Source organism: Malurus melanocephalus, unplaced genomic scaffold, assembly GCF_030028575.1.
Source record: "Malurus melanocephalus ecotype Western Australia unplaced genomic scaffold, MMel_1.1 scaffold_21, whole genome shotgun sequence".
Classification (NCBI taxonomy): Eukaryota; Metazoa; Chordata; class Aves; order Passeriformes; family Maluridae; genus Malurus; species Malurus melanocephalus.
The window spans coordinates 2,601,034-2,622,467 of NW_026623253.1; the positions used below are offsets into that span (position 1 = coordinate 2,601,034).

Here is a 21,434-nt window from a genome sequence, read left to right on the forward strand (position 1 = left end):
AGCTGTTATCGAGGATTTCTCTTTCCCTYGCTGTCTCACGCACAGATATGCATGCACAGGGCTGTGAAGAAGCATTTCACTCCGGGGACCATATCCACTCGACACTGTTTCCTAGGGAAGTAAGCTAAAATGATGAACATCACCCACTCGACCTTGCAAGCAGTAAAACATGTATTACAAGGCAGCATAATCAAGATAAATGGAGAAGATTAACCTGGAGATGAGGGCAAGGGAGAGAGAGGGAAGAAAAATAATGGGAGAGCTCAKGAGGTGCCTGGAGCTCAGAGCATCCCCTGACTTTTCTAAAGACATGCTAAGGGCTGGGGAAGGTAGAGAAGAGTATGAAAAGGGACACTGATGGGAAAAACAGAAAGTCCAACCAGGAGAGGGCCCAGGAAGGAGTCCTGCACAGGAACACAAAGGAGGACYAACACACAGCAAGGACCTGAGCCAACAGTCTTGAAGGTGTTAAAAGCCTCACTCCAAACAGAGATTCCAGTCCTAAGGCTGAGACACTGTTCATGAATGTGTCCATGTGCAAGCTTTGGTGGGAACATCTCTCTCTTTGATCCTGTCTGTCCCATTCTCCTCCTTTTTTCAGAGTCTGCCCTGATGAACAGAGGCAGCAACCTGAAAACCACCCCGTCTCACAGGAACAGTCCAGAGAATGGACTGAGCTCAGCCACCTCCCTTCCCAGAAAACCCCACCAACAGCACACAAGGAGCAAAGAGAGGACCCAGTTCCCCAGAAGTGGATAAAGGAGCTCCAACATATCCACAGCAGGAGCTGAGCAGTTCCACCTGAGTCAGCTGCAAGTGAGAGACATCAGTGACTGCCAGAAGAGCAGTCCTAAGTCAAGGCAGTCACTGCAGCACCAGCACACACCCCATGGCCCCRACACCCCTTCAGCCCCTCCACGCACTCCTGGTACTCACCTGGCCGCAGGACCCTGATTTCCAGCAGGTTGGAGGTCCTGTCTGCCAGCCTGGTCCAGCTGCTGTTGTAGTTCTTCCTCCAGAGCTCAGCCACGCACTGGTACTTGCCGGCCTCRGTGTCGCTGGCCCTGCTGATGCTCAGGCGCACATTGTTGCTGGACTCGGCCTTCTCGATGGCCGTGCGGGTCCGGAACCCTGCGGACCTGTCGCCCCACTGGACGCCACCRTCACGCGTGAAGGTGACCAGGTCGTGGAACTCGGTGCTGCCCGCCGGCTGGAAGCGCCATGTCACCGACACCGGCACCCACGAYGGGTAGTGCGGCTTGATGATGCACTGCAGGTCGAAGGACTCGTTGTAGGTCACCCCCGGGGTGCGGGAGATGGCTGTGACAGCAAATCCGGCCTCTGCGGGAAGAGAGGAGAGGGCTTTGAGAGACCCCTGCCCACGGAGGCCCTGCTGGCAGCATGSAAAAGCCACGGTGTGGTCACCCACTGGCACAATCAGCCTCTCGAGCTGCGCCAGCCTCTCGCTTGCAGCCACCAAGTGACGTGAAAAGCAGAGGCAAAAACACACAAATGCCTGCACGGTGGTGACAGCCTGAGCAGCTGTGAGTGCCTGCGTGAGCACGGGCTGCGGCGTGCAGGATTTCTGCCCAGAGGAGTGAGATCCCCCGAGACASGGAGGGCAGGCAGCCAGCCTCTGCAGGCTGCCAAAACCCCACATAGAAACAGCAGCGGTGGCAAGGAGCAGCACCTGGCAGAGCAGAGCAGCTACCCAGCCCCCCACAATTCACCACCTGTACCCCTCGCCAGAGCTGTGACTGGTCGCTGCAGCTGCAGGAAAAACGAGGAAAGCAGCAAGTAGCAGCCTTCAACACATGCATCTACGAGGTGGCAATGGCTGCAAAACCCCAGGATGCAGGCATGATGAAAGAGAAGCTGGCTGCTCCTGCTCTCCACACAGCACAGCTTTGTTCTCTTCCACATCACAACTCCAGGATGGCTCTGTGCAGTCATCCTTGCGTGGCTGTCACTCTGCAAGTTGCTCAATACACTTTGGCCTGTCTACCCCCAGCACTCTGCTTGTTTAGAGGAGTTGAAATCAGCAGTCTATTAGTAATTAAAAGATAACACATTCCAGTTAGTCACCTGTAAACCAGTCAGGCTTACATTTTTGGTCAGAGCATTTCCACTGCTCATTTGTTCCAAACTGCAGAGAGAAATATTTTCTTCCCTTCCAATCACTTCAGCAAACTTAGCAGGGACTTTGTTTCCTTCTGCCAACATCCCCAAGAAGTGCTCCCCTCCTGGAAGGCTCCATGGGGCATCCAGACAGTGCCCAGTCAAAAATGGAACATCATGTGGATCAGCATGGAGCTTCAGCCTGCCACAGGCTCCAGGAGATGAGCCAGGAGCTCACTGCTGCTGCAGGCAGACTGGGCACAGCATGGAGACCCCAAATCCGCACACTTGCAGCAAATGCCTCTGCAACCCCACTGCGTCACCATGCCCGAGCTCTGGGATRTGTAATTACTGAGAAAACAGGTCAATCTTCGGGATTAAAACTCTCACAGCATGTTCAGTGATTACCCAGGAGAGCAGCGCGAGRCCCAGGCTGCCTCCCCCGCAGAGCTGCTTGCCCCATGTAAGCCCTCACCTTCAGACCCTGCAGCAGCCCTCCTACCCCAGCAGGTGTTACCAGGCCCAGCTCAGAGAAACCCTGAGCCAGAGAAGGCCATAGAAAGCCAAATTAATTTCACCAGGACCAGCTGACTGTATAAAGTTCACTCTCCAGCTGACTGGACAAGGAAGCTTCATATGAAGGGACTTCTCAAGTACCATGCAGAAGCCAGGTGTGTTCCTCAGGTTTTCACATCCACCAGCACAGCTATGGCACTTAGGTTAAMAAATCAAAGCCCTTCTTCTTTTGGAACTTGGTACAAAAGAAAAAAAGCCACACATAAATGTGGAAAGATTTTCTGCAAAACCTCCCTACAAAAATACAGCACTCACTCACTCCCTCCTTCCAAGGCCAGCCAGGAACTTAAGTCCTTGCCATGCACTCGAAAGCCTCAGAAGTTCTGGAACATCTGGTCTCTTCTGACACCACATCTCTCTCTTCTGCCTATTGCTTCTGAACCACCCTGTGGTTAAATTTATGGGTTTGAACATCATCTGTGTGGTTCAGCTAAAGAGTTTCTAACCCTGGCAGGCTGGAAAACAATTAGACCTTAACTTGAAATGCGAGTGTCACTAAATTTACTGTGTTTTTTTAAAAACAGCACTTTCTGAAGGCATAAACATCTTCTGGTCTTTCTTAGCACCTTGCATTTGAGTTTCTCAGGACATTTCAAAAATGTTAAGATGAACAAAAAACCCACCAGATTCAGCAGCAACAAAATAATAATCAATAGTTTCTCTACTGTATTTTCATGATGTACTTCAGCTTTGCAAGTTAAAGGAATAGACCYAGGAGTTTCTTAGGATTTGACAAAACATGCTCAATAGCCGGTGACTGGGGAGCAGAGAAGGTGCAGCAACCACCTTTCCATCACATCTTCTGGAACTGCTGTGCACTTCTGAGCATCTTAAATTTTAACAAGAGTAAAAGCAACACATTTTAAAATCTCAATGTCAACACTTTTACAAGTGACACAATAAAGAGAAGTGCTGATACTTGGGACTTGTAGCAGGCCAAAAGCTGCTGACCTCATGAGGAAGACACCATTGAAACCAGATGAGAGTTTGCCTTTAGTTCTTTACAAAAGAACATCCCTATAGCTTTTGGAAGCTATACAAAGAAGATTTCTAACTCCAGACAAAACAGCCTCTGAAAGAAGGTCAAAAGTAAAGCAGAGGAAAGGAGGAAAAAAAGCAAGATTTTCATCAGAATACAGTATGACTTTGAAGTCTGGTCTCACACACACCTTGTCAAAGCTTAAGATTAATATTGCAGGGTACCAAGAAAAGCCACACAATCCCTACCCTCGCCAATATTCCTATCTCAGCCTTTCAACAGAGCTCCCCGATTGTCTTAGCCTTGACATTCTGCAAATCAGTGGCCTCACAGAAGCAGTTATCCCTTTTTCAGCTTCTGCAGAACACTGTGGAACCAGCCCAGCAGGACCAAAGCAACACACAATCCACACAAAGTCTCTAACTCCCTGCCTGCCCTCTCCTAAACTGCTGTGGTTTCACTGTGTTTGAAGTGGAGGARCCCTTGGCAGAGCAGAGCACCAGCTGCACTGACGCCAGGTGCTGCTTTAGCTGGGTTGTGGACAACATCATGGTTCTGGGCAGCAGCTCAGCGTCCCCCTGCAGGGGCAGCAAGCACCATTCCTGACTCTTGATTTCTGTCACAGATGCCAACCATTCCTGCTGGCTGGGTCAAAGGATGCCCAGCACTCTGCACTCCTGATCTGGTGAGCACAGGTAAGGCTTACYCACAACAGGCTTCCATGTCCATGGGCTACCAATGGAACACCAACACTGCACTAACCAAAACCTGGCTCCATTGCTGCTGGGACACATCATGGGACAGTTCCTGAGGACACTGGAAGCCCTATCCCTCTCAGCCATCCCTGCTCTGCTCCTGCCACAGCCACCCCTCAGACTTGCCCCCACACACAACGGTGCATGCGGGTGTTTGCACCAACCTACAAGGAGCTGTGGGCAGGCTGCTGGGTGCCTCCACTGTGCTGGCAAGCAAGGGCTGAGAACAGCCTCAGTGACCTGCAGGTGACCTTCTAGGGGACGGCCAGGCACGTGGGGACCGCGGCCTCGGGGTCCCCTGTGCCTCAAGTACTCACCCAGAGCAGTGATGGACACCGGGGTGCTCGTGTGCCGCTCCCCAACCATCTGCCACTCCCCATCCAGCGTGCGCGTCCACTCGGCCACCCGGCACTCATAGTGGCCCTCGTCGGCCTTGACGCTGTTGAAGATCTCCAGGGTGAAGGAGCCGGGCCGCACCTGCTCCACCTGGATGCCACCGTAGCCGCTGCGCTCGGCGTACGCGGGGCCRGGGTGCAGGGTGCCCTCCCGGTCCAGACGCACGATTTCGCTGCGCCGGTTCAGCTTGTCCAGCAGCTGCCAGGTGACCGACAGGCGGCTCTGCGGCCCCAGGCCCGAGCGCACGTTGCAGCCAAAGCGCAGGCTCTCTCCCTCCAAGACATTGCTGGCGTTGTTGATAATCTCCAAGGAGATGCTGGTCTCTAAGGAGAGAAACGCACACACACAGGGGAGATGACACACACTCGCCACTGCTCGAGCTGCAAGGGGGACGCTGCTGGCCAGAGACGCTTCCTACCAGAGGCAGGGAACTGCCCACGCCTTTGGGTCCAGGCACATCTTAACCACATCCAAAAAGAGCTGGTGGGCAGCGAGCTGCTCCTGGGACTCGCACGCTCAAGGTAGGTGGTGGCCAAAGCAGGGAGAAATCTCTCAGCCTATGGCTCAGGAGATTTTGCCATGACTGTGTCTTCAGGTCACAGGTCCAGGATGGGATCTCAGCAAAACTTGAGGGAATTCCTGTTGCTACAATATGCACTGCGTGCAAGTGGCTCTGCCAGAAAAAGAAAGCTTCCAGCTCCCTGTGGCTTTTTCAATTCACGTCATCCTGATCACCATCTTGCCACATCCATTCCTACCAACACCTTTTGGGAGAAGCTCTCTCAAACTCCATAGCTCTTGATGCTATAGGTCAAGAGCTATCACTTTTTTTTTCAAAAATATCTGGTATCTTGAGTTTCCCAGAGGTGTAAGGCTTTGAGGCTGGTTTGTCAGAGATTGCTGATTACTCCTGCTGCCTTCCATCACAGATATGGACACTTAGCACCCTTGAAAAAACATCACATTTGTTYCTGCAGCTGGGGATTTATCAACGGCAAGAATCAAATCTGTCTGAAAGGTGGCTGGGTCTGGAAACAGTACTTTTTAGATATTTGTCCAATGCAAGTTCTAGCTAGAGTAATTTTCAAAGCCAAACAAAKGAGACCAAATATTGGTAGGAGAGAAAAGAAATAGAATTTCTTTTGGAGAAATGAGGATGGAAAAAAAAGCTAGAGAAAAGGGCTGCATTTCCCTACAAATCTAGGAGATAAATACAGCACAAAACCCTCTTGCTTGGTCAAAACCCACTGCCACRGCAGGCTGGGCAACCCATGCGTGGTTCACCATGCCACGGCTGCCAGGGTTTCAGAGAGCACAACACAGAATCAGTCAGCACATTCTCTTCTTTCAACCTGTTATTTCTGTATTTATCATCTGACAAACACAAAAGACATTCAGGCAAGCCTTCYGTGGCTTGTTTCCACCAGAGCTGGCTGACACACAGTGACCAGCGGAGAGCTCCACGCTGGAGAGCACTGGGGCTCAAGGAGCACCCCTGGTTTCTCTCAGTACAGCTGTCTTGCAAGACAGCTGATTCACCACCACTGAATGGTCTGCAAGGACTCGAGGCCAAGCTGGCCTCCCCATCATGCCTGCTGAATACTTCAGGGCACCCAGCTCCCTGCAGAGCAAGGTGAGGAGAGATGTGCAAGGGGCAAGTCAGAGGCCGTCTCGTGTACCTTTGGCTCAAGAACGGAATTGTTAGGTTGGTGTCATTACCAAGGTTGGGACGTGAGTCCCCACCTATGAACCTGACGCATAAGAGGTGTGTGCCCTCTTCTTCACGCCCTTCCCAACACTAAAAACACATCTTGCCACCAGGGATCCCAAGCCTCCACAGCTCGTGAACGCTCACCCTCCCTCTCCCGCACCACCACTGTCATGGCTTCCCCAGCTACCTGCCCCCAGGAGGGGATGGGCGCCTCTACTTACTGAGTGGCATGACAGTGATGGGGATGTTCTTGGGCCGCTTGCTCTCCTTGTCGATGAAGTCGCCCGTCACGGTCTTCTCGCGCTCGGTCACCCGGCAGTTGTACTTGCCGCTGTCCTCGAGCCGCAGGCGGTAGATCTTCAGCACAAAAACATTGTCGCTTTCTTTGGCCACCTTGAGTTGGCCCAGGGCCTCGCGCTGGGCAAATTCGTTGTTGAGCACTGGCACAGCGTTGGGTCCCAGGCTGGCGATGAGGGAGCTGTTGAAGGCCCAGGAGATGGAGAAGTAGCGGTCAGGGACGTTCTGTGCCTCCAGGATGCAGCGGAACTCCACCGGCTCGCCCACGATGTACATCCGCTTCTCCGTCTCCAGCCGGACACTGAACTCCTTATCTGGGGATAGACACACCGACTTGTGTCAGGGTGGCACCAGGACAGCCAGCACACCTCAGGTGAGGTGTTTACACCTTGCATGCCAACACCCCTCAGACAAGCACATCCAGTGCTGGAAGGTTAAGGACTCACTTTTACTGTGAGAGACCAGATGGGCTGTGCTGCCAAAAGCACCTTATTGCCCAGCAAGCAAAGAGCTGCAAGGCTTCCCCAGGCACAACCCTCTTCCCCAGGGAGCAGCTCTCATGTGACACTAGCGTCCAGTACCACTGTGGAATATGACCTGAAGCCTGGGTCATACTCACACCCTGCTCAGCCAGAGCACAACCTTTRGGGACATCAGAGAGGAAGATACCCAAAGAGCTCCAAAGAGCTCAGCTGGGTCTTTAGATCCTTAACAGGAACCTGTGCTCTGGGCTAGGAGAGTAATTTTGACTTGTAAATGCACCTTGTGCAGTACAAAAATGTTTGCTGAAATCCTTTGTTTTATTCTCTGCTGTGTCACTCTTACCTCCTCAATTACCMAAATTCTCATTGTGCAAGCACCAAGTGCTTAAGACGTGTGTTTTAGCTTCTGTGTCAGCCCCACACCTCTGACCACGTCAGGACACAGGGCCTGCAACCCACACCCCCTCGCTGCCCTGGATGCTCTTTGCTGACATCACCCTTGGCTGCAGGCAGAGCCTGAACCCTCCTTTGCCCAGCTCCACCCTGCCAGCAACCCCCTAAGCAGGACACATGGCAAAGCAGGCAGCCAGACCCCAGCCACCCAACAAGGCACAGCCCCATTTCCCACCTCCTCCCACCACCCAGAAAAGGGAGAAAAGGCACAGGRGACACTGACCGGTGGCTTGCACGTTGACGATGGCGCCCTGGGAGCGCTTGCGGGTCATGGCATACCAGGAACCGTCCGGGTCCTGGATCCACTCRGCCGCCTCGCAGTAGAACTCGCCCTGGTCTGACGGGTGCAGGTTGTAGATGGTCAGTTTGGAGGTGGTCTCCCCSACTTTGTCCAGCCGCACGTCCCCCGTGGCGTGGCGCTGGGCGTAGGCGCCGCCAGCCCGCAGGACGAAGTCGCGGCTCAGGGAGATGATCTCCACAGGCGCCTCGCCGCCGCGCTGTCGGTACCACGCAATGGAGACGTGGCTGTGCTGCTCCGTGCTCTTGGACACCTCGCACTTGAGCTCCAGGGAGTCGTGCTCCACCTTGTTGAGCGTCTGCGGGATGGCCGTCACCCGCAGTGAGTCGGGGATCACTGCAGCAGAGGGGCACAAACAGCCTGCAGTTAGCAATGCTGAAATGCTGAGTCTAAGGGCCAGACACCTTGCAAGAGACCTGGGGGAGAGCTTTCTTTTTACAGCTGCAATTAAACATTAAGTATTAGCAGGCCCTGTTAACTCACATCCAGCCCCTAAGAAGAGGAGAATCGTCCCCAAAGCCCCTGGCTGGGAAAGACCATGACCTGCAGCACACACTTCAGTGCTTAAATTCCCACCCAGCAGTCCCCAGCAACTAAACAAGGTTTTCCATCATGCTGCAGAGCAGCAGGGTTTAATACTCCCATTTCCCATCATGACATTTTGTCATGAGGAGCCTCTCCTCCATCCTGTGCCCCTCAGCATGCTCTGTGACCCCCTCTTGCCCACATCCTTAGCCCTGGCATGGTCGTCACCCCTCCTCAGTCATGGGTGGGGCCAAGCCAAACATTCAGCGCCTTTAAACTTTGCTCATAAAAAAGTCAGGAGATCCAATTCCCTTCTCCTTTGTTTGTATCGTTTTATCTCTTAATGACCCCCTCAGGCCAAAGGAAGGGGTTTCTGCATTCAGAGGGAACTGGCTCTTCTGAGGGCAGCAATACAATTGCATCCTGACCAGCGCTTGCTCCCAGGACACGGCCATGTCAAGGCACGTGGTAATTAAACTGCTGGCTACTTTTACAGTTGATTAACCAGAGGAAAGGAAGTAACAACTGCTATGATCAGGAAGAAAACAAAAAATTGCAGCCCTCCAACCTTGCTTGGATTTGGCAAGAGGTGGTTCTACGACCGAAAGACAGGCTTTTTAATAAAGAAGCTTTTCCAGAATTGGCTGTCTCAAGAAACATGATGTGGAAAGAAGAATGCAAACCTTCTCCCCAGCTCTGCAGACAAGGCAGCGTTAGCGAGCCTGTTAATGCCCACGGTTTTGCCACGTACCAGTGGAATATAATTAACATAYCTCAGTTTGGTTTCATTGACAGCACTGGATGGTTCGACAAAATTAGCTGAGCTGCCAGAAGTTGCATCTGCTTCATTCAGGCACTGCTACAGAGAGCAATGAGCTGCAGCGAGGACAACCACTGGGATTATTTATGGCAGAAAAGTCAAAATCAGAAGAGGGCAAAGAAAAAGAGGAACAAGCTGGGAGTAAATGAGAGAGAAATCTTCCCACATCCAATCTGGATGGGACCGTTTTCTTTTACCACACGTTCCATACCCAGGTTACTGCCCCTGGCAGGAAAACAATCTTGTGAGGCTGCTTACATTGCAGGTCATTGTCTCTGTGCCTGTGGCCACATGTCCTACTCCCTCCCTTCCCCTCATCTTTTTCACTGGAACTCCCATCCCCTGCTCACTGGCAACAGCTTCTGGCCAGGATTCTTCTTGCTTCATCTTTCCCCTTACCCTGACTCCCAAACAGTAGTGACATCAACAGTGAACCTTGCCTGTTCAGCTGCCTGCACAAGAAGCTTTAAACTTCTCATTTCAAATCTTACTGAATAATTTCCACAGATGTAGAGCTCCTTTCTCTTTGCCCTCCAGCCATGGGCTCTTACAACTTCTCTTATGTTATTTAAATAAATTAAGCCTAATCATCATCTTGCTGGAGTGACTTTCCTGGGGAAATGCTTTGAATGTAGATACTCTGTGCAACAGCTGATGGGGTGAAAGCAGGTACCTGTGAAGGAAGTGTGCCTGTCCTCTCCCTCGATCTGAGAGCCCTATGCACCCCATCTGTCCCCTGTGTGTCCCCCAGCACAGCTGCTCTCTGGGTAAGCACAGGGAGCTGCTGACCCCAGGAGCCTGTCTGGCTTTGCAGGACAAGCCAGGTCACRCTCCAACAGGGGACAGGCACTTGACCTGCCAGACATGGAGCTGTCCACTTCCTGGGAATAATGCTGGGAAGCCTGTYTGGAGACTGGGCCTCAGGCAAGCACTTGCCACACTATTCCCTGAGCAGGTTGGAGGCTAGCACAGACAGCATTTTGCCAGCTGGAACCACGCCTTCGTATTTCCAGGTCATAACCCGGCTGGAGGGTCAGCATCCTTTATCCCACAYAGGCAAGCCATTGCAAAATGCACTCCTGGAGAAAAATCAGGAGGTGTCAGTGTGTGGTTAAAGCTGTGATTTAACTATGGTAACACCTGACATGCTCTGCTGCATTCCTCCTGCTCCTTCAGTTAAAAAAGCCAATCAAGATCCTCACGGTGAGAGGAGCTGGTAAAACCTTTTGGGCTATGCACAGCCTTAAGGTGTCTGTCTGACATCAGCCTGGCAGGGACATTTATTCAATCAGTGCCATCTTCCTAACCAAGAGTACTTGAGACCTGCTTGATAAATGAAAGCCCAGTTTTGGAAGGATCAGACGATCAGGGAGGAACAAGCTGGAGCCCTGAGGTGGCTGGGGCAGTGGAGAGGCTCTGTACTTCATGGCACCACTCTCACGCTTGGCCAGCGATGCACAAACTGCTGTTTTATTTACACGGCAAGACGTGYCTTTGGTATTATGTTCAGGGAGCAAGGAGCTTGGTAGGAAAMGGGAAAATGCCATTCTCAAGAGGCAGCTGAACATGGCAGCAGGTCACAACTCCTTCCAGAATTCCAATGAGAATTTCTGAGCGCTGTGGAGCACCAGGGACTCCCACAGCAGGGACACAGGTCTGCTGGGGCTCACACACTGCTCCAAGAGCAGATCCCACTGGTCTGCACCAACAAGAGGTTACTGAGAGGGGATCTCATCAATGTATACAAGTATCTGAAGGKCAGGTGTCAAGAGGATATAGCTAGGTGTGGTGCTGAGCAAGAGGATGAGAGAAAAATGAGGAAAACTTCTTTACTGAAAGGATGACAAGAGCACTGAAACAGGCTGCTCAGAGAGGTTGTGCAGGCTCCTTCTCTGGAGATACTCAAAAGATTTCTGGGCACAATCCTGAGCAACRTGCTCTGGGAGGAGATTGGTCTAGCTAACCTTCAGGTCCCGCCCAATCTCACCCATTCTGTGGCTCTGTGTAAGGAGAGGGCTACAGGCACAGCTTAGCCCATCAGGCTGGAGCACAGCAGGGCTGGAAGTTACAGAGGAAAAAGGAAGCAGGGAATACTGTGAAGCTGCTCACCAGGGCAGGACAGAGCATGCAGGGAGGTGTGCTACCAGAAGACGAGTTCCTCCCAAGCCAGTCACCCTGTTCAGGCTTCAGAGACATCAATTTCCATTATCAGGACATGAGTGTGTCTTTGCACAGTGCTCACCTGGGAGCCTTGGCTGTGCTGACAGCCTTCCTGCTGCCAGCCGCCCACGCTCATCCTGCAGCCACCTGCCACAGGGAGCACCAGGACTTCTGGGGACACTCGGCAAGCTGAGCGTCACTTGAAAGCAAGGACGAGCTTAGATGAGAGTCACCTCCCTGTATGAAAGGCAGCAGAGCCAAGTGGGATGCTGCAGGACATCCTTTTGCTCYTTCTCACCCAGCTCCTGCCTGTCTCTCCTCTTTTCCTGTGCCATCCAGGCAGCCTGCTCTGCACTTCCCCCAGCACCCAGCCYGGCTTCCTCCTTGTCTCCCAACACAAGGTCATCCCTGCAGCTGYCATGACCCTCTGGAGGTGCCAGCAGAACTCCCTTCTCTCCAGCATCAAGGTTAGGTTTGGCAGCAAGCACCTGGACAAGGAAATGAGCGAATGAAAAGCAATTCCTGGGAGCAAACGTACTGTGCTACCGCCATTCCTGAGCTAGTCACTGCTGACAGCTTTGAGCTCATTCTTACAACCCCTRAGAGCAAGGAACACAGCATCTCCTATGAGTCCCCAAGGCACAGGTCACTGCAGAGGGCACTGGGATGGGCACTCGGTGGTGGGTGGGCKGCTGAGCGCAGGGTGCTCACAACCACCACAAAGTTTTGAAAGCTCCTGAAATATTAAACATAAATATTTCCACTAGAGGGTGTCAGGGACCCAGCCAGGGAGACTCCCAGGGCCAGCTGGCAGGACCTGGAGCTCAGAGCTGCTCCCCGCTGGCCAGGGCACCCCTCTTCAGGGAGCCTGCACACCCAGCTCCAGTCAAACCCACCTCAAATGCACACACCTCAATAACACACARTCAATGAGCACTTGGTGAGCTAATCATGACTAACTTCAGGACAAGGAACTGGCTCACAGTCTCCCAGAAAACAGGGAGAGAGCAGAGACTGGAGTTCCCAGGCATGCACTTGGTACACACCTCAACACTCGTTTCTCCAAGCCCCAGGACMGGCTCCATTCCCAGCAGCTCCCGGTGACATGCTGAACCCTGCCCACGCACACAAKGATGATCCAGGTGTCTCCCTTTACCTCAGGCTGGCTCTGGTTCATCCTTGGGTCTCCCAAACCCCAAACACCTCCAAGGGATAGGCTGTCAAAGCTTTTATGAGCCAACACAAAGCAGAGATCTGCCAACATTTCCTCACCTCCCAGGCAAGGCAGCAAACCTGCCTGAGACGCCCGATCCTTGCAAAGCGACGCAGGGGGAGCATCAGGCTGGGAGCCAGAAGTGCTCCAGCTTGAGCTGGTAGGACAGAGCTGTGAAAATCACTGAACACCAGGGCAGCCTTACAATTCAAGCTCCTCAAGAGTAAAACAACTTACACAGGCTACCTAAACAGATGGACCATCTCAGAGCCGCTGCAGAAAAAACAGAACCCACCAGTATCTTCTTCTCTTGAAGAAGGGGTGAAAAAAAAAGCTATTTCCTTATAGCGTTTACCCACTGATACACTTTAGAGGCACTCCACGGTGCCACCCTGTGCCCCCAGCTGCACACTTCGTACCACCTGGACAGAGCTAAGCTTACCAAGAATCAGGTGTGAACTATTTAGGAAGGATAAATAAGCATACTCCTTACTCCTAAGAAGCTGTTTCTGGCTAAGACATGCACCCTGGATTTTGCTGGGAATTAGTGCAAGAGTTGTGTTTCCATCTGCCCCACAMCAACTTGTTGCCCTGCAGGGATCACAGCTCAGAACCATAAACCTCCTTCCAAGGTCCYCTGGTTGTGTGTGCAGGGCAAAAACAAGCTGCTCAAGGGGAGAGCAATGCCAGAGCCACCCTGGTGAACCCAGAAGTGAGCACTGGGAGAGGCACCAGAACGGCAGYGAGGGTGGGAGCGCAAGGTTTCGTTACCAGACCCTTCTGTGGCCACCCATGCCACCCCAGGGAAGGAAGGTGGGTCTGCCACCAGAGACACCCCAACGCCACAGGAAGAGCTGCAAGGGACCTGTTTCTCGCAGCCACTGGAAGCTCTCAGGGATCCACRCTGCTGCCATCCCTCCCCCCAGCACTATTGATTCCCATTCCGTACAGGATATGAGTACATGTGCGGGCGTGCGGCGGCACGGAGGGATGGAGGGAGGGATGGAGGTGGTGATAAGGCAGGAGCATATCTAGATTAGCAGTGTAATCCTCTGGAGCCCTCGTGCCTGGCAATTAGCTGCACACGCCRATCCATACCTGCTGCAGCACACCAGGCACTCCTCCTGCCAGTCACGAGCCTTCAGCAGGGAGGAAGCACACACTGGGTTACGCTGCAAAACTCATCAACACCCTCAATGTCACCTTTGCAAGTGGGGAAAACATCTGAGCTGGTCATGCCACTGGTAGCATTTCCTTAGCCTGCCTAATTTTTAAGTACCAGCCAAAAACTCTCACGTGGCTGCAGGCAGTGGAAAGCTTTATTTCTATTGCTACTGCTTTAAAGTTCTCCTCACTGCCCAAGGTCCTACCCAAGACCAGAATTCGAGGAGGAAAACCTACCAGCCAAAGAGGAATTTTCACTGTGACTGAGGGTGCAGGGCCTCTGTGCAAAACTTCCCCTCTTCTCTTCCTTGCCTACCAACACATAGCCCCAGGCTCTGGTACGGCAAAAACAAGTATTAACAGTCAGCATTTCCTCCAGCAAAGCCCCATCTGCACTGAAAAATAAGGACAACTAAAGGCAGATAAAAGACTAGTAATTGTTTAACTAAACTAAAAAAGAAGTTATGCACTTTTCTGAAATAGTGAATTCCCTTCAAGGTCTTGCAGGGGTGAGCAGTACTACTGCTGTGGTCTAAAGAAAAGCAGTTAAAATAAACTTTTCATCTTCATGGAAATATTCAAGCCTTATCTTAAATGAGAAGTTTAACAACAAAGTCACTTTTGCAACACAATCAAGAAAYGGATAGTGAAGCACTGAACTCACTTGCACTCGTATCACTGCAGAACTCTCAGGTAACAGCAGGAAAAAACAGAATAAAATAACACATCCCCAGGTTGCATGCTTGCAGCTTTTTTAAAAGGGCAGTTCRCTACTGATTGAGATGCTGGCAGGAGACAGAAGGGGAGCTGAAGAGTTAAGTGAGGCAGCATGGCAGTTGTTTTACAGCAGCAGTAATAAATCCTGCGATTACAATGGTATCCTTGTTGGTACGTTAACGACTGCCTAGAATGATTATGCCAATAGAAATGCATCTCCCAAYGCAACCGCACGAGTTCAAGCAGCAAGCGAGAAAGGGCACGGGAAAAAACAAACCAGAAGTAACTAATGTGGAGAAAGGGCTGAAGAGAATCAGACAGAAGATGCGAGAAGTGGAAATTAGGTCAGCTTTCCATCTCGGGGCCTGAACTTCTCCGTGCTTGCCGTGGGCTCCGCTAGTCACGCGTCCAGCACACCCATCCGAGCCTGCGCTCCCTCCCAGGCAGGGGCAGAGGATCCCACTGCACAACCTGCTCCCTGTCTCCATGATCTGCCTTCCAGGAGGTGCTTCCYGGACAAAGCTGCACACCCGAGCTGTGTGGGACCCCTCAGGTGTCACAGGCAGGAGTCAGTGCACCCATCCCAGGCACCTGGGACAGCAGTGCTCTCCTGCAGCTTCCCAAGCCCCATACAAACCCACAGGGGCTGGCAGTAGATGCCCTGGGACACCATCAGAAACCCCCTCCCTGTGTGCTCAGGGCACATGTGCCAGGGGAGCAGAAGTGCTCAGCCCCAGTTCTGGCTTATCCTTGATGGACCTGGGAGAGGTGAAGCTTTCTGAACTCCTCATGAACTTCAGCTCCAGGAGAAAGGACACCTGCCTTCCCYTCTTCCCTTGGGCTTTGCTCTGGGGCTCCAGCCCCAGCAGCACAGTGCTGTTCAGAGAATTTCTCTGAGTGGGTGCTTCTCCAAAAGTGCTGGCCCCCTTCCCTCGACTGCTCTGGGTGAAGCATGGAAGCTACTGGGAGCACACTCAAAGCTCAAAGCCCCTGCCCTCAACTAAAGCCTCCATGGGGGACAGCAGAGAACAAGTTCCTGCTAACAGGCTCCTTCTCCTCTATCCACCCAYGTCCCAACGCATCCCAAAGAGCATCTGGTTATTAGGACAGCTAATTTAGGTGGTGCAGTTCAAGTGACCTCATTAAAATTCAGAAAAAAAGGAGAAACCAGAAAGAGGTGGTAAAAGGACAAGGCAGCACCCAGCAGTGAGAGTCATCATTTGTTCATTAAGCAAAAATTATCTGGAGCGTCAGTGGAGCGAACCCTGACGAGAGCAGCCCAAAGGGCAGAGACGCTGGGGACAGAGAGGCAGCTGAGGAGCACCACGAGAAGGTGTGTGGCAGAGGCAGAGAGCACAGCCTTCATCCCTGCTTCCATCTCCCAGCCACGCCAGGGAGGAACACCTTCATTCCCACACACACACACACACACACACACACACTTTTTTTGCCATCCTGCTCTGTGAGGTAGATGCCCTCTCACAGTGCAAGTCAGTCTGGAAGTAAAAAACAGGCTCGTAGTGGTGGCAGAGATGACATCCGAAAGGACATGGATGTTTCCTTCCCTGCAATAAGGAAAATTGTGCTCGGGGACAGGCTRGATGTCCCTGCTCTGCTGCCCAGCACCTGACAGGATGTGGTTCCTGGACGGGCTCTGTGCTCACAGTGCAAGCAGACACGATCCAGGCACACTGCAGCACTGCCCTGCTCCCACAGCTCTGCCGAAGGAAACRCTCACACCCTGGCTCTGTCTGGGCTGGCCCTGGGATGTGCCCCTGCCCCAGCTGCTGTGCCCAGGGATACCTGGCCAGGCTGCCAGCCCTGCCCAGCACCCCACAGACCCTCCGAAGCACAGCCTGGGGCAGACACCCAGGGAGGGCAGCACTGGGCTGCCACCACCACGCACCACRCCAGCCTCTCACCTGGGGAGGCAATAACCTCCAGCAGCAAGCCAAGGTGAGACAGACCACAAATCCCTCCAGCCTCCCTCCCTGTTCCACAATCTCACCTCTGTGGGGGTTTAGCTCTGCTGCTGATCCCAAGCACCAGCAGCGAGCTAGCACAGCTTAAGGCAAGCCTAAGCCACGGCAAACACGAGGGCAGAGCGCATCAGCACGCAACTCTTGCACCRAGGGTTAAGCTGATGTGTTTTACTTAACAGCACTTGGGAGCTAAGAGCAGGGATGTGGGAATTTGCTGTGGCTTAAAACCGGCACAGGGCAACCTGCTAAGCCACAGCCTCCTGGAGCATGCAGGACAGGCAGGGAAAGCAAAAAAGGAGCAAACGCGCAGCCCAAGCTCCTCTGAAGCCGTGCAGGCAATACTGTCTTAATGTTTTACACCTCTGAAGCTGAAGTTAAGAAATGACAGAAATAGGAAGCTTAGAAAATCCTCTTTTCTCCAATTTTTTTGAAAAGCCTGATTTCATCCCACCTAGTGCACTCAGGCAGGCAGGCAATACAAACAGCTGAGCAGGGAGAGCCGTCTAGTATCATTTCAAAACACATCCCAGGCCTCATTCCCCCTGGACTATAATAATGTTTGTGGTGCTTTATAGTCAGGTAAGTCGCCCTTCTCAAAAATCAATTTTCAAGCAGGATTCATTCTCCTCTGCCTCAACTATACAAGTAACACCGGGAGATAAGAGTGCAGGAGCTGCTTTCAGAGATTAGTGCCCCTGCTTCGAGAGCTCGGCAGAGATCACACAGGAGGTCAAGGTGTGCACGTGAGAGCTGTTTTTCCTTCACTTATTCAATAATGAAGGTTTTCAGACTGCAAGCACCTTTCTCCCACCTGCCTTTGGGCACCTAACCTGTCCCTAGAGATGCAAAGCCCACAGCCCCAACTTCCAACATTCCCTTCCGGMCCAATCCTTAGGCTCAGCAGAGATTTATTTTTGCCTCCAGGGCAAGACAACACAGACCAAGACACACTTGGGAGATGGTTTCTGCAAGCAGAATTTGAGTCTATCCCCTCCAAAACCCACTTTTCTGCTGAACACACAAGAACGGGGCATTTTAACCCTCACAAACGAAGTATCAAAGAAAGTACAGAATTAGGCTTTACTCTCTATTATTATAGCCAAAATCTTTGTTCAGCCCAGGTCTGGCTCTTAAGTTCCTGTGGAAAGACAAAGAGAGAACACTGGAATCTGGATGCACAGACAGGGAAGGAGAGAATCACATCCTTCATATGCAAATTACCGAGAGACATAGGATGGCTAATAAATAGTTGTGAAGAAGTTCAGAAATCTAAGGAAAAAACCAAACCCATACAAACTAAGACAGTGGAAACCTTTTCTTCATCTATCAGCCCTGTTTAAAGTGTGGAAATTATTCATAACACATTACACAAACATACATCCTCACCAGACAATAACCAGCCAGTGAGCCACAAAGTCAGCATGAGCTGGAGGGATTTCTGGAAGCTGGAATGAAGGGTGGTGGCTCTTTTACATATTTCCAAGCTACCTCCTTCCAAGGTTTTGGCAGGTCAGAACTGTTACTCTGAAGCTGGCAGTCTCATGATGAATGAAAGGCACAGTCTGGCTCTTGTGGGATGGAGTCCAAGTTCTCCAGCCACAAGGACCACCTGCTCTCCTCTTGCACTAGAGACTGAGGAAAGCAGAATTAAGATGAGGAAAGCAAATTAGCCAGACAGTTGACAAGTCTTCTGCCATCTGGTCAAGGTAACACAGATAAAAAAGAGGCAACATCCACTTCTGCAAMTCTATTTTCTTCATTTTCTACTGTATTTCTGCAATTTTGTGTCTTACTCATGTGGCTATGGCCATCTCTCCTCTCCAAGCTCCTTCCAGTTCAGGTGGCAGCAATTTGAGGGACAGAGGATAAGCAGAAGGGAGACAAAATGCTCTCCTTGAAGCTTTTGGGCCTTGGAGACTGTGCAAAAAGTGCAATTGTGTAACAATGAGCCAGTCTAGAAAAGCTAATCTGGCATGCACAACCAGCTGACTTTCTGCATGAGAGTGCCTGGCATCTCTGTATTAAAATCTTTTAATAAATGTATTTATTTTTATATACATTGATCTCAGCAGCACAGAAACGCCACTGATGATTACAGTCAGAAGGGAAAGCTCTGAGTATTCCAAAATACAGGTATGCCTCCAAGGGCACAATGCTCCAAGTTTTCCAGRACACCCCAAATCCTTTGCAGGAGGCTGTGGGCATTTAAAAGTAACTGTTCAGGAAATAAACCTCTCATTAAAATAAGGAGATGCTTTTGGCATACCTATCATTAACCTAAACGCACACAGTGCATCAAAGCAGTGCATTAAGAAACCCACTCAAAACAGTAAAGAAATTAAGTCACAAAATAAACTAGTAAATAGGAAGTTTCCATGATGTCTCCAGTGCAGGATCAATAGCACTGACTYCAGCAGAATCCAGCATTTTATTTATAGGGCCTCCAGTCCTTCTACTGGTGGAGCCTCTGAATGAGAGCCAAGCACAGCTGGCACCATGGTGTCCCCAGATCCACAGATAGCTCCCATTTTCCCACTCGGTGCTTGTTCCACCATTGCATCCCAGTGCAAAAGGCTCTGCAAGCTGCCAGCTTGCCAGCTSCTGCTCCCTACCCTGTAGGTAAATGGCAAAATGGCCAGCACGAAGCATTTCACTGAGGCTGCTGCTTCCCAGGAATGCCGAGGTAGGCTCTGGAGTTTAAATGGCTGAGATACTCAGGGAGAAGCGCCTGGGAACAGCAGCAGATCCTCTGCTGGCTGCTGTCTGCTCAGCACATGGAGGGAAGCACAGCACCACCAACTCACTTCAGCCTCAAAACACCCCTGAGCAGGAGGAGGGTGAGAGGGAAGYTCTCAGCACTTACCAAAAGACAGATCTCTAAATGTCCTTGGCTGCTATGAAAGAAAAACGAGGGAGCAAGACAGAAGGGAATGCTTCTAAGACTGCTGAAAGACAAAAGCCTTCAGGAGGAGCTTCTCGGCACTGCAGGATTCTTGGACAGTATCTTCTTGCATCTTCCCCTTTTGTACCAGCCTCTGACCTCCTCCTACAGATATTTCAGCTTCCAGAGGAGACAGCAGCACCTGACAGCACAGTGTGTGCACCTGTCTCCCACCTAACTTTAGTAAGTGGCTGCTGCTTTGAGAGCGGCTGAAGTTCTTAATGTGAGAGACAGGCAGCAGCTTAAGAACAAGTTTCACAGGTTTCATTAAACAGCTGGAGAAGCAGAAGAGACACCCACCATATACCAGTGTTTCTCTGTGGAAAACAGTGAAATGTTTGGTCAACCCTCAGACACCAAAGGAGTCACCTGGAAGACAAGCATGGGGGTATGGCAGTCAAGGAAAAGCACTGACTGCACTTCATTAGATACTTCACAATTCAACCATGAAGCAAAAMCCAAACTTCACTAATTCCTCTGCCCACATTTATTCTTCTTTCTTTTATAAAAATCTCCATAAAAGTTAGCACTGGTATCAGCATTCTGTCCTGTCTAAAACAGGGAACCCACTCACCCACTCAAACAAAAATCCCACTGAAGATAGCCTCAAGAGCCTTGTTTTGTGGCACAGCTAGGACATGCCCTCCCTTTTTGCTTATCAGAGTTCTGTTCCCCGTAACAAAGCAGGACAGTTTTAAAAGCTACATTATTTCAGATCAGAGCTAAACTCCTATAAACACAACCTTCAAAAAAGAGGAAGGACAGAGCTTTAGCCTGTTCCTTTTTTTCTGTTACATTAAAATGGTATGAAGGTCTTTTTTCTTTTTCCACATAATTATTCTGGTGGGTTTTTTTTTTTTTTTTTTTTGTTCTAAAACCCTTGCTTGAGCACATTAGGTATTCAAGTCTCCTGTGCCCTGGCAAACTCAAGGGTGACTGAAGAACTACTGGAATCATAATATTGGACAGCACAGATGGGAGAATGGGTAAAATCAATAATAAGGGAAGGGAGCTACAGTCGGACTCTTACAGCTCSCAAATCCTGGCTTGCTCCTGTTAACAGACACACTTGGAAAGAAATTCCTTGGAAAAGACCGTTTGTGGCCTGAGATGGCCACACCTGAGGCTCCAAACAGCTCTTTTAGCCTGGTTCTTTGAAATGCCACCACTCTGTAGCAAAACAGACCATACAGCAGCATTGCACACTGCTTCCCCCCCCCCCAAAAAAAARTAAGCAGGGAAGTGATTTAAAAAAGAAAAAAGAAAAAACACCCCCGTTTAAGAAAAATGTTCATTTTCTAGCCATCACTGAAAAAAAAGAACCCAACAAACCTCAAACATAAAAGAGACAGAAAGCTATTTTCCCATAAAATTCATTGCAAGTTTATTTGAGTACTCGATCATCCTCAGACATTCTGGATCTATTAAGGTCTGGTTTATGCCAGAAAAATCCACACAAAGTGATTTCAGTTAAACTAATGCAGCCTCTTATCCTTGCTGTTAAAACGTTTTTGTAGCAGACTTTATCCATGCAGCTCACCTTGGTAATTTCGGGAATTTGAGGGTATCCACAAAGGGGTGGGGGCTGATAAGACTGTGGAAAAGACACACAGGCCAAACGCAAAACTCACTACATCTCACATGTTGCAAGTGAAAAGCCAATTCCTTTCACACCACCAATGCAAATTCACCCCCTAAGTGTACCCAGAAACAATATGAGAAAAATGTGAAGATTAAATTCCTAAGAGGATGACAAATGTTCCTCGTTTATCCACAGAGCTGCTGAGGTGCTCACCATCACACCGAGGACATCGAGAGACAGCCTTCCATTGGCTTGGAAGCTCAAT

General features: G+C 50.8%; 1 protein-coding gene across 3 annotated transcripts in view; it reads right to left on the reverse strand.

Moving 5' to 3' along the window:
- Positions 1–21,434, reverse strand: part of IGSF3 (immunoglobulin superfamily member 3) — an 89,409-nt gene that overhangs the window by 21,115 nt on the left and 46,860 nt on the right. For 2 of the 3 annotated variants that reach the window (XM_057389953.1, XM_057389954.1), the window contains exons 3-6: positions 7,991–8,401; positions 6,757–7,146; positions 4,746–5,147; positions 937–1,341 (exon numbers count right to left, since the gene is read on the reverse strand). In XM_057389953.1, coding sequence (XP_057245936.1) covers positions 937–1,341; positions 4,746–5,147; positions 6,757–7,146; positions 7,991–8,401 — 1,608 coding nt within the window. The remainder of the gene's footprint in view (positions 1–936; positions 1,342–4,745; positions 5,148–6,756; positions 7,147–7,990; positions 8,402–21,434) is intronic. The other variant, XM_057389955.1, reaches the window with a different exon arrangement.